Raw genomic sequence first — 13,229 nt, forward strand, 5'->3', positions numbered from 1 at the left:
ATCGGTCTTAAAACTTTGGTCATATATTTATTCTCCTCTTCAGGTTACCTTGTATTGATGCCATATGCTACAGGCGTGAGTGTATGATTATTTTATAACAATACAAATAAATATTTTCAGATTATACTACCACACTTACGACATCCATTGGTGCTCCTTTTGCTCGCACAGATAGTTGTAACCTATTGTTGCCTTAAAAAGGGTGCACAATGTAGTGTGTTACTGGAACACGTGCAGTTAAGTTAAACAAAGACATATTAACATTAATTTTTCACTGACAACTAAAATAATTCAAATAGATGTATCGGAAATGATTGTTTGGGTTTACATGAATATGTTTATATAAATACATATAAAGAAGAGTTTATGTTTGTTGATTTACATTTTTGACGTGACAACGTCTAATAAATCGATGAACGCTGGCCTCATGCACGAAAAAGTGTCCCGTAATGCACATTGTCCCACTACGATGTGTCCCATTACGCTCATTGTACGCTTGCACCGTAACTCTCAAACAACCATCGATTTGACTTTTCAATCATGTTTTCGTCGTTTGAATTATTAATATTATGTAATTTAACTATCGTCCACCGATTTTCAGCACAATCGGTATGGGTATTTAAAAGTAATGTTAAATTTTCAAATATGTTTTTGTACGAACAATGGTGTTTTACAGTTACACATAATGTCGTCCCTTCGGCCCTATGTCTCTCGGTCCCCATCGAGGATCGCCCTGTTAAGTCTTTCGGTTGCCCGCGTAGCTCCAGTCGGAGAGTGACGAGTTCAGGCCTATCGTGGCCGGGACCGGAATAAGTGGGACAGGGAAAGGATTTCAGGAGAGTTGAAGGTACAGGCGAAGGCAGTAGGAAAGAAGACGTCTTGTCTGGTTCAGTGAGCGGGGTTTATTAACGGAAGCCCTATCGCAGCCTGGCCGACCACGTCGCGAGATGGACGTTTATCCCTAGCCGCGACCCGGACTCCCTAATTACAAAAATGATGAAAACGCGGCTGAAGGCGGCCCCGTGATGTGCTCAGCTAATCGCGGAACTCGACAGTACGTGAAGTGTTACTTCTAGCGGAGCGGGGCGACGCAGGTCTGCTCCGCGTGGCAGCTGGACGGTGACTGACACTCCGCCCGCCCTCGCGTGCCATTACGTGCGGGCTGTGAAGGAGGGGAAGGGGCTCGCGGCGGGCCAGGCTGCAGATCTACATACTAACACAGGCACTGAAATAACATATACATAAAAATACAAATACAAATTAATTACAAAATAAAATACAAACATGATACAAATACGTGGGCGTCCGTGAACGGTCCAGGGCGCACGCAGGTGCGTCCCTGATCAAAAACACTACACTGAGCTGCACCACTAAAGCAAGAGAGGGCACTGACGAGGCATAACGGCCTGAAGGAGCCGGGGAGACACTTGGGTCGACGTCAATAATAATTCAAATTACACCCGGGATCTTTTGCACAATGTTTTAAAAAATATTGTAACACATGATAAATAAGTTTGGTGTATTTGGGATGTGTATTTGTTATAAAATCGTATTATAAAAACGAAATAATATTATTGCTCTACGGTGCTGCCATCTACGGTGACGGACGCGAACCGAACGAATCACGCTATCTAGCCACTTCCGTGGCAACCAGGCAATCGTTAATACATATTTTCTTTTGTTTATCGCAAGAGGCGATATTATTAATGAATTATAAAAAAAATTTAGTGCCCGGTGCCACAATTGCATATAATTTCGAGCACTGGAAGACATAAAAACGTAAAATATTCTTGACGAATTTTAATCTCGGCCCCAGCACACCACGAGCGTCTGGGTTGGAGATTAAAAACGAAATTCTTTCTTAAATTTACTAATACTTTTTTTATTAACTGCAAGGGCATTTTTATTAAATTCTACCTTCAATTTCACGACAAACAAAATTCGTCGTTAAATGTGTAATTGCAAAAAAGCGTAAAACATCCTCGACAATCTTGAAGTTAAATAGCAAACTGACGCCACTCCCGCTGCCTGTTTTTAGCTTTTATTTAATTATTAATAATGTGAAATATCTCAGGGGTTTTACGGGGGTTCAACCTCGTGGCTGCAGGCAGGAGCGCGTCTCGGAGTTTGAAAAAACGTTCAAAAATTACCTGGGCTGTTTAGGCCACCCAGGACGCCTCGTAAATGAATGGAAAACGGTTTACAGGACACTGCACTTTATTCAGTATCAATACACTCATACGCCCCGAGACTGGCCGCGTCCGTTGTCGGACCGCTAAGACACGTGTATCTCTAAACGTGATGGTTCGCGCGACCAAGATAGATTGATAAGTTATATTGACAAGCTGAAACAGTGACTTCACGTACCTATGAAAGGTTTAGCAAGTAAATGAATGGCTGTTGCCGAAACTTAGGCCAGCACGTGAATACGCAGGCAAGATTCTATGTTCAGGATGGTTTGCAGTCTAGCCTGCTACGAAATATTAACGTCTCTAACCAAGACGTGGGCACGCCGACTGAAGACGTACACGTAAAAGTTCCTACAGATAAAAGTTAGTCACTTAAAATACACGTTACACTTTGCACATAAAAACGGAGAAAGTTACAAGACGAAAGTTAGTCAGTGCTATTTTCAACACTTAAATGGAGGATCTACGACGATAACGATTAATTGGCTCATTAGCCGAAAACTGCGTACCACTACTACGCGGTCCTTAAACTGGACATGGATTACGTATGAAAAGTAAAATTTCCTGGTGGGAAGAATTTAAACTAATTAAGAGCCGCGACTGGGTTGGGGTCGGCGCCGAGTTAATTAAAAGGTTTCCGAAAACTTACACTATTGCTGAAATATTGAAGAGATGCTAGAGCTGATGACCCGACGTTCGCGGAGCATCCGACCCCTTCGAGCCCCGAACGGTAACTGAGCACGAGACCGCCCTGCGGCCTCGCGCCTAACCACGTGAAACGCGGGAAAACCGACCCGGCCAGTTTTGGACTTAAAGACAAGTTACAAAACATATGCTTATAAAACAATTAGACATAATTTCCCTTACATGAATCCTCTTTTAAATTGTTATAAATTTAGTTGTTTTAACGCTGACGTCGCTTAGGTGTTCGTCGCGGCGCACTTTCATACACTCACGCTCGGGCGTGTTCGATGCACTTAGGGGCAAGTTTTGTTGTGGCATAACGACCTTTGCGGACCAGAGGGAGCACCGGCGGTTGGCGTTATAGTTAAAATAATCTCTTCGTTAAAGTAATAAACATATTTGAATTAAGTAGTGCAAATAAAAGAAAATTTATCAATTAAATTGTAGATTTCATTTCACTCCTTCTTTGTATCCATACAAAATAGTGATAATTCAATTTTATTCATAAAAGTATGCAATCATTTCATCAATGTTTTGTTATGACGTTGTCACGTTAAGCTATCGTCCATAAACCGACTATACAGACAACCATTTTTTTTAATAATAAAAGAATAAATACTTGAAATTATATTAGTAATCAGGTTTTTAAAATGCAAGAATAATTGGCCTTTATTGCCGAAATTGTTGTTGTATTAAGTAATGAAAACCACATTAACTTTCAGTTAAATATAATTATGAACACGTTTTCATATAAATAAACTGTAATCAAATATCTAACATAACCTATTATTACTGCACTCGCCGACAGATGCTACTTTTTTTTTAATAATAAAAGAATAAATACTTCAAATTATATTAGTAATCAGATTTTTAAAATGCAAGAATAATTCACCTTTATTGCCGAAATTGTTGTTGTAATAAGCAATGAAAACCACATTAACTTTTCACTTCACTTTATAAACAGTCGACGAAACAGTTTACGTGTAAATGTAAGTTGTGTGCTGCCACTGTCTTTCTTCTCCTCGGACGCATAGGCCAATCGAGTGGAAGAGAGATAGATGCGGCACAAGCATACAATGAGCGGAACGGGACACAGCGTAACAGTACAATGTGCGTAACGGGACACTTTTTCGTGCGTGCAGCCGGCGTTCATCGATTTATTAGACGTTGTCATGTCAAAAACTCTGCTTTAGATATACTCCACAGGAATAATAATTTTTCGAGGTGTATTCTTCTTACGGTTTATCGATGTAGTGATTGTTGCACTTGCTTTGGAAAACAATGTCTCGCAAGGTACGGTACAGAGGTACCAACAATGTGGATATACATTCGCGCCTGTCTGTATAGCGTTGGAAACAAATGTTTTAGTTCTTTGCATTCTTCTAATGGGTTAGGTTTTAATGAGGATACAGGATTAGCCAAATAAATTGACACCTCGTCGGTTTTTGAGTTGGCACATTACTACTTCTTGGGGATCGTCCATTAATCACGTGAGGCTCGGAAGGGATGGGGAGGGGGTCGGGAAATATCACGAAATATCACAAGGGGGAGGGGGGGGGGGCTAGAGAGATATCATGTGTATTTATTTTTTCGGCCGATTTCTACTAAACAGAAAAGCGATGCGTGACCTTGACTCGCCGTAGCCAGGCAACAATATCCCCGCCCGCCGCAACATGGACCACCCGGCTCGGCTTGCCAGTCGCCAGTAAGGCTGTGATTTTGGCGCCGAATACATGCATAAATCACATATAAGCCTTTCCTTTATTATTTTTATGCCAGTGAGAATAAACCTGCAACCTAAATGTGTGTCTGGACATTTTTATCACTGTGCTTAATTTTCCAGAATTAAATTAGATTATACCTATATTAAAAGATAATATTCTAAAATTTTTAAAAATAATTTGTACAAAAAAAATACACGTGATTTATTGGGGGGGGGGGGGAGGGGTGTAAGTAAAACCTCACCACAAATCACTAGGGGGGAGGGGGGGTTAAACTTTTGCTAAAAAAAAACATCACATGATTAATGGACGACCCCTTGCCCACTGCTAGTTGTTTATGGTGCAACCAAAAGTCAAAATCTTCAGTCGAAGTTTCTTCTTCAGTTACACTAGTTGAATTTGTCTGCTGTGAATCTTCTATAACTATGTTTCTTAATTTTTGTATTGCACTTCCACATGCATTTGCATTTGGGAAATGAAGATTTTTGAAGCGTGGGTTTCAAAATTATATCTAATGTCAGAAGCGTATAAAATTCAATGAGACCAAATATTTTTTTACACTCAGCCAATAGTTTGTTTTATAACTGAGTGACACATTCTATTGATGAGGAAAATTTCCTTTGCTGCGATCTATAAGCATTTTTTGCAGCTTGCTGTTTCATTGTTTTTTCTTGTGGAGTATTGCCACACATTACTCTTTAAAGTCCCCATTTTAAGTCAGGCAATTAATATTACACTCACATTAGTATAAAACATCATAATTTTGCCGTCATCCGGGTTCTTGTGTTCGAGATCCGGCGTGGTTCCTAATGGGAAGGCTGGTTTTTTTATGAAAGTGTGTCCTGGAGGGCGCCAGGCTAGCTCTGTGTCTAACCACGAGTTGGGTCGTTGGGTGCGAATGCCCCTGCGTGGCCCGCTAGGACCGCGGCGGTGGTGGACGTTGTTGTAGGAATACCTGACTATTGATACGTTACGGGCCCTACACAGCATAACACTGTGATTCCTGACTGGGTTAGGGAAGTTCACACAATAACATACATGAGTTCGGTTTTGCACTGTCGTATACACGTCGCGCACGGAGTGTGCGGAGTGGACGTTTAATTAAACGAATAGTCACACTTGCTGTTTACAGTTACACAATGCACATTAAATTTCCCTACAAAAATTACACTAAATTGACACTGGGTGCTCTGATGCGCTGTCACTAATATTAAATCCTCACGCCAGTCGAGGTTGAGGGGGAGGTCGATTGGAAGCGGCCAATCCCGTAAATTGCGAAACGGCGATACACGGGCCCACCTATGTGGGCCGCGGCTCGCTATTAAATTTATTATAAGTCTTTACGTCGTTGTTGCGCGTGCCTGTGCACTCGGCGATTATCCAAAAGTCTTTGGTGACGGGAGTCGGCCCGTGCTGTATGCTGCACTGCCCCGCATAATGCTTGGTGCGGGGAGTTTAAATTTAAGCGGCTGGGTTAGGCCCTACACCGTAAAAAAGACCGGGTGCGCACGGGGACTTTAAGCACAAAAAGGTTTTGAAGAATGACTATAATTACCAGTAGTGAATTTCTGTGAAGACAAAAGATGAGGACTACCTGTGGTACGCAGGTCCGCCCCGGTCCGCGAGTCGCTCGGTACTGGCGTTTGCCCTTGGCGTGAGGGGAGACCTCAGCATCCCCTCGTGCCAAAGTTTCTAAAGTTCCGTTATTCGGAAATTATTAAATTAACAAGAGATTGAAAGTGGCTCTAAATTCATATATTAAATAATAAAAATTAACCTAATACACAGATACTCTATAGGATTTGGATTTAACAAGTTGACATTAATTAAGTTTGAATAATGTGAGTCACACTGGAGACTGTTCATCACTTGTTGACTGCTCCAGTGGCGAGTTATACACAAAAAATGGGGAGGTCATAATTACGCCACACACTACTCTAATAAATTTAGGCTGAAGGCCGCAAGGGGAGCACTCAGAAATGTATTAATATAAATTCATATGTGAGTGACCCGGGCACTCCTACGTCGCACTTCCCTTGGATGGGGTTTTTAATTAAAAGTGATGTTACCATTAAATTATGTTTAATTTATAATGCACAGGGATCATGGTGGCTGGTTAATTAGGGCATGGTCTCTGATTATACCTGTTGTACCGGTGCTCGCCTGACTCGGGTGGGTCTTGGCTAGGGGTGCGTTCTGTTAGCGGGTTCGGATACTGGCGGTTGCAGGTCGGGCTTTTGGGTGGCCTTCGGCCGGACGACGTGAATTTATTGTTTCGTAACGTAAACATAGTAAAGTCCAAACAAAACTGCCAACTGTGTAAAACTAGGAAGGATGCATTCAGAAATGTAGAAAAATACGGATTTTAGGCCGGGGTCACATCAGAAATCAAACCTCAGTATAGGATCGTGGATAAAGTAAACACGCTTAGAAAACCATTTGAGAAACGTCAAAGTGTACGATTACACGGCAGTTGTATAAAGTATGTTCAACTCCAGGATATAAGTATGTATGGCAGATTGCCTACAGCGTTGGCCTACAGAATTGTGGAATAGGGGTACATAAATGGGTTTTGAGTCTTACCATATAAAAAAAATTTACCTGCTAACATAAATAATTTACTGCAGCACTTAATAAATATTTGTAAGAAACGGAACACTCTACGGGGTATCTTCTTTTATTTTTTTCGGAGAAAACGGAACCCTCCCATGTTTACATTGAATTAGGGGGGACATTGGGAAAACAATTTTAAGCTATTAATTCACAGCAATATTATGTGTAATTGTGTATAATTTAATTGCAATTGCTCGTTTGAGTGTAGAATGTGGGAGGAGATATGCCAATTTTTTTTAGATTGCAAAACCTACAGTAATAGTACTAACGCCGCATAATTTTAAGGTAAATAGTGTGCAAATATTGCATAGCATGACTGGTGTATTTGTAGTCATCTTTCGTTGAATGTAAAATATATGTGCTTTATCGCATTAGTGAATAATGTCAAGTGATTTGATAGAGTATACATACTCTAAAATTCTAGTAATTTTTTTAATAATTGCTACAAAAAAAGTCAGTGTGGTTTGCAAAAAGCACAATATTTATGTAGCAGTGAAAGGACAGCCAAATTCTAAAGATACGTGATCTATTGTGTCAGCAAATAAATAGAGTATGTTTTCAGCTGTAATTTGTTAAGTGATAAAAAGTCTTCTTAACCTTATCAATTTTTCATGCACTTATCTGTGATTGTTTAAGCTTGATTAATAAAAATGAAATAATAAAGAAATTTAGTTGTTACTTTTATCAGTTAGTTTTGCTTCTGTCATGAAGCTAGATTCCTTGACTCTTTCCTAGCTTGTGGCATGACACATTAGATATGAGCAATATTGAATTGACTAATTTTCTATTACCTTCCTAAACTCTTATCACTTTCCTTGCTAACACACCTTCCTGATCAAAACTATTCCATTCCCTAATTGTTCTTATGACCAGCAAGTTTGTTCATCTCTAAAAACATTTCTGGAGCTCTCTGTCTCTCTTCATTTCCCCACCCTCCCATCCCAATCAATACCGGGTAGATCCTAACTAGCCTCTCTGTTGCCTCCTATTTAGATTCTTCCACCAAATTTTCTTCATCAGTAAAATTTTCATATCACATATCCAAGTTTATCCCTTGATCTTGCGGAATAATTCTGTATACATTGATCCAATGGTACATGATGCTTGCTATTTAATTTAGTATTTCGAAAGATTCCGGACATTATAACAAAACCTGGGATATAGCAATGCATGTAATTTGAATTTGGAATAAAAAATTTCCCGAGACCTAGCATAATTTGTTTGTATTGTGATTTTTAATTTTTGTTTTGGCCAGGATCTTTTGATGTAGGCCTACTACATCAAAACAGCAAGCATCAAGTACCACAGGATGAATATGTATATGAGCTGTCTAGTCACTGTCAGTCCACTGTGTTTCATCTGTGATGTGATATTGTTCTAATTCCTTCCAAGGAATTATCTGTGCTGTCTGTACATTTAACATTTAACAGCCGCTGACTTTGTCTTGTTTTGTGTGTTTGTGTATTCATCTTTATTTTTTCTTTCTTTGGGTTTTCTCTATGACATACAGTGCCTACATGATCATACCATCAGGATCAAGGGATATGTAAACTTCTTAGATATGTGACATGGAATCTCTTCATTAGCTCTCATGGGTTAATGAGATACTCACTCTTTTAATCTCCTCCACTTCTCCTTCATCCTCCTAGCTGGTCTTCTCTGCCTTCCCGCACTCCATCTTGGAAATCATTGCATTCTTATCCTACACTCCAGCATGGGTTGCACTGGTGATGTAGGCCTTCTCTTTAAGTATGTAGCTTCCTACTCAGTACCTTGCCCTACATACTCAAGGCCTGCATGCTCCCCACCACCTTCTCCACTTGCTCCCCCACCCCAGGTATGCCACTACGTGGTTCCGAGTCCATTTTGAACATTTGTAGCCCAAGCTGTAGTTCAGTTAGGACAAATCTATAGGTAAGGAGAATAGAGAACAGCTCTACATTAATAGCATAAAAGCACATGAGACTCGTTTAGCTGACATCTGGTGGCGTGGTTGGAAGTTCAACATGCACCATAAAAAGTTGGCTGTAAACTCACTGTATTCATTGTTTGGAAATGAAAAGTTTTCTTGGGTTTATCATGCTGTGTGACATGTTTGTCAAAGTTTCTTCACCACTGTTTAAATAAAGATGCTTATTTCACTTAAAGGCCCCGCCTACCGGGTCACACATACAGTTGCCGAGCTCCAAAAGACCCAGTGGTGTGGTAGTGTCTGTTTAGGAAAGTATTAAGAATATGCTGAAGCCTAATGAGTTTTGAACCTGTTAATTTAAGAAAAGAGAAAATGACTAAACCACATCTTTTCAGACTAAGTACTTTTTAGTCATGAAAACCAGGTAGGTACATATTCATGAAAACACTCATGTCTTGCATTACACTTTATCTTAATTTATCAGCCATATAATATTATAGTTACTGCCTAAATATCATAGTTGTCCTATGCACAACAAGAAGTCTGCACGCCAGTTCAGAACCATGCGCTCAGAGTTGATACCGCGCTAGAAGCACCCGCGAGCGTGCATTGCACTTATCATCCCGCCTCACTGACACAGATACATCCCTGGCCACGTGGCCCCTTAACTAAACAGTTTTTGTGTGTACTTATTCAAAGTTTTTTTTTTTTAAATTTTTTAAATTAAGAGTTATTTCAGTTTAAAATACTGTTATGATTTATTATTGTGGGAAGAACTGGGTTTGTAATGGATAGACCAATTAAGATTTATTACAGTTTTATTGATTACTAATATTTGCACTAAACACAAATCACTGTCACTTAAAAATGTTTATCAAGTCACTCAATGTTTGCAAGTTCCGCAGTTCACACTCCTCACAGCACTCACCATCGCGGGACTTGGTCACCAAAACTCCGTCGTCCAGTCAAACTCCGCATCACACTACTCTCAGGGGGGGGTCTTTCACCTTCTTGACTGCTTTCGCACTTCCCTTCGCTCAGAATCCGCTCGGAACTGCTGCCGCACTTGCGGCACTCTCGCCACACACTGTCGCGGTACCCTCTCCGCCCCAAGAACTCACGCTCCCAAAATATCCGTCGCGGAGGCCGGCGTCACAGCTTAAGTACTTAGAGGGCGTCCTTCTCGAAGGGACGAGAGCGGCCTTTGACGATTCGCGTCATCCCGGGCCAACTTAACGCCCGAATAGTTGAGAAGGGCGTCATCGTTAGCTCACGCGACGGCCCGTGGAATTCCTAAGGCCGCTCAGCGATAGCCAACAGTGCCGAAGCAGGACAATGAGTAGGGAGCGGAGGGGGGGTAGCGACGATCCTTGTAATCCGGCCAGGCACGCGTGGCATGCCTTACGTCAGTGTACGGCACGTGACACGGCGTGTGACGCCAGTGGCCTGGAAGGGCCGCCAGCCAGCTCCCTGACATTGCTGTCTGGTCTCTGGTGTTCGTAACAATAAATAATCATATATAGGTATGAAAAAAATAAGTTTCATACACATGTATTATTCTGATTATTATTATAATGTTTCAGAAAGGTAACAATAGGTTTTTGAATCCTTTTGAAACACATGCTGTATGCAGTGTTGCCAAGTATTACAGATTTTTCATAATTTTTTACTGATTTATACACCCAGTTACTGAACTATAGTGTGTTATTTATATACTTTGGAAACAGAAACATATTGAAACGTTCAGAATAATCATGCAATAAATATCACTTGTTCAAGTAGATAATTTATTTAAAAGATAAACCTTTTGTAAAGTACCTCTAATAAATATAAATCCTGAAACTTATACAAGAAAAAAAAAATTAGCTTTTTAAATATTAAATTGTTTGGAAATCTGTATAATTTTTGTACTATTTAATGAATTGTTCAGCTTGTTACTGTATAGGAGTGAGTATTATTTCTTTTGTAGATTCGAGTATTTGATGTAAATTTTACAGCATTGGTTTTACCTGTGTTTTATTGTGTGCATAAATGTGATTACTGATGGGTATGCCTGTCAGTAGGCAGCACTCTGTATGGAAGTATTCCCTTTCAAATGGAGAACACATCACAACAATATTCAGTGTGATTTGAACATTTTTAAGTATGGAACATATGTAGCAGTTTGGCCTCGCTAGATGTGTGCCTTCAGGCCACTGTTGCTATAATTTAAAGGTGTGGTGAGGGAACATACTGAAAGTTGTTAGTATAATGTGTATGAATCCATTCTGAATACAAGGAGGATTTGGATATATTTAAAAAATTTAAAGGTATTTTACTAAAATAAAATTTTTACAGTATAGAAATATGGAAATTTTATATTTATATCTTATATATATATATATATATATATATATATATATATGTATGTATATATATATATATATATATATGAATCTGGATGAATCTCAACCAGTTATAATCCATCAACCAAAGAAGGTTGCGTTTTTTTGCCAGAGTGTACAGGGGTATGTGCAGTCTATCCTGAAGGCCATCGAAACTGCAAATTTTGCAGGTCTCTACTAATAATGCATCAACAATGGTTGAGCCCACAATGGATAGATCATGTCTGTATGTGTTTGTCGTGCAGCATTTGTTTTGTCTTTGATGTCATTGTACCAGTGTAGGCGCATGTGTGATTGTTACCATTGATAGTTAAATTACGAAAACTTCTTATGATTTTATTTCAATTTTTTCATGAAAAATATACGACGCAGACCCCAACTGCGCTTTTCTTAATTTTTTTAAAAATTGTTTCTACATTTCATGTATTATATTGTAGTTATTGGTTATTGTACACAATAATACATCACAAAAAATAGTTGTAAGATATTTTATATTCATATGTATGTAGCCCTCAAATTAACTTTTAAGATTGTGTCTGGCCCTGGAAACTGCTCTAATTCATTAAGTTGTTTGCTGTCAGGTGGGCACTGTGAGCCCCTAGCAATAGCATTACAGAGTGCTGTTGGTTTCACAGGGGCCAGGAGTGGGTGTGGAGGGAGAGGCTGGAGATGTTGGACAGAGCACGGCCCGTCTCCTGAACGTTCAATGTTCTCCTCGGGCATCGGCTGTAACCTTCCTTTTCCCAGCTGTCTGGGGTTCCCCACGGAGACGGAGGAACTGCTCCCCAAGATGGCGAGGGAACCTGTCATCCTTAACGTCTACGACATGGTGAGCTTCATCTCCGTGATGTCCTAGAGCTAGAAACCACCTGGGTGCTGGAGGGAACCAAAGGAAACACTTATTGCAACGGAATATGGGTCAGGGAAATGCTGCGTTTGAGTGCCAGTAGGTGGTGGTGGGTAGTTCGTACTATAACTGTGGCTTCAGCAGCATGCAGACATTTATCTGATGTATGGGACGAGATCTCTTCACAGCTGCAGCTGAAGTTAAGGGCATACTTGCCGGAATTTTTTTTAAATTGTAGCAGTATTTATACACTGGTAATGTGAGGTTTGTGTTGGTAGTTGGGTATGTCTTGCATTCCACCTTTCCTAGCTGTTAAATGCGGCATTTTCGGACTCACAACCTGGCGATAAATGTTTATTTTGTTTCCTCGTTCACCTATTACCTAAAGCCAGAGTTTCAGAGTATCCTCTATACTTACTTTCTTACTTGAATATTGCGAACCAAGTAAGTATCTGAACTGAAATATGCGCGCTATAGTGACAGTTTGGTGTGTGTTAAATCAGCCTTCAATATTTTGTCTTCCAACACAACCAAATAAACTCATACAATGTTTACTGGTGCATGTAAACCAACTAAAATCTGACACAACACAGCCGTTGTCCATCATGGCTGCTATCTATACATACTTCATCAAAACAGTGTATATTTCTTCTCTCCTCTGTTTCACTATAACAGATACAGCTGCTTGGTGACTGCTGGTATAAGGCCTTCTCACCCTTTCAAATTTTTTGTGTAATTGCAGTTGACTGACTAGAGAACAGAAAATAGTAAGTTAGTTAATAATTATGGTTTGGATGCAAATCACCACATAGCTTACATTATAGTGTGTGAACTTGTCAATTCACATTTTTACTAAAAGTTATCAATTTTGTAAAAAAA

At 39.9% G+C, this 13,229-nt stretch overlaps 1 protein-coding gene across 4 annotated transcripts in view; it reads left to right on the forward strand.

Annotated features, from left to right (window-relative positions):
- Positions 1–7,290: 7,290 nt before the first annotated feature.
- The window catches only part of LOC134527398 (deubiquitinase DESI2), a 46,417-nt gene continuing 40,478 nt past the window's right edge, over positions 7,291–13,229 (forward strand). Inside the window, exons 1-2 of one of the 4 annotated variants that reach the window (XM_063360061.1) lie at positions 7,291–7,492; positions 12,139–12,332. In XM_063360061.1, coding sequence (XP_063216131.1) covers positions 12,210–12,332 — 123 coding nt within the window. In that variant the 5' untranslated portion in view covers positions 7,291–7,492; positions 12,139–12,209. The other 3 variants (XM_063360058.1, XM_063360062.1, XM_063360059.1) reach the window with 3 other exon arrangements.

The sequence above is a fragment of the Bacillus rossius genome, chromosome 1 (assembly GCF_032445375.1).
Source record: "Bacillus rossius redtenbacheri isolate Brsri chromosome 1, Brsri_v3, whole genome shotgun sequence".
In the NCBI taxonomy this organism is placed as follows: domain Eukaryota; kingdom Metazoa; phylum Arthropoda; class Insecta; order Phasmatodea; family Bacillidae; genus Bacillus; species Bacillus rossius.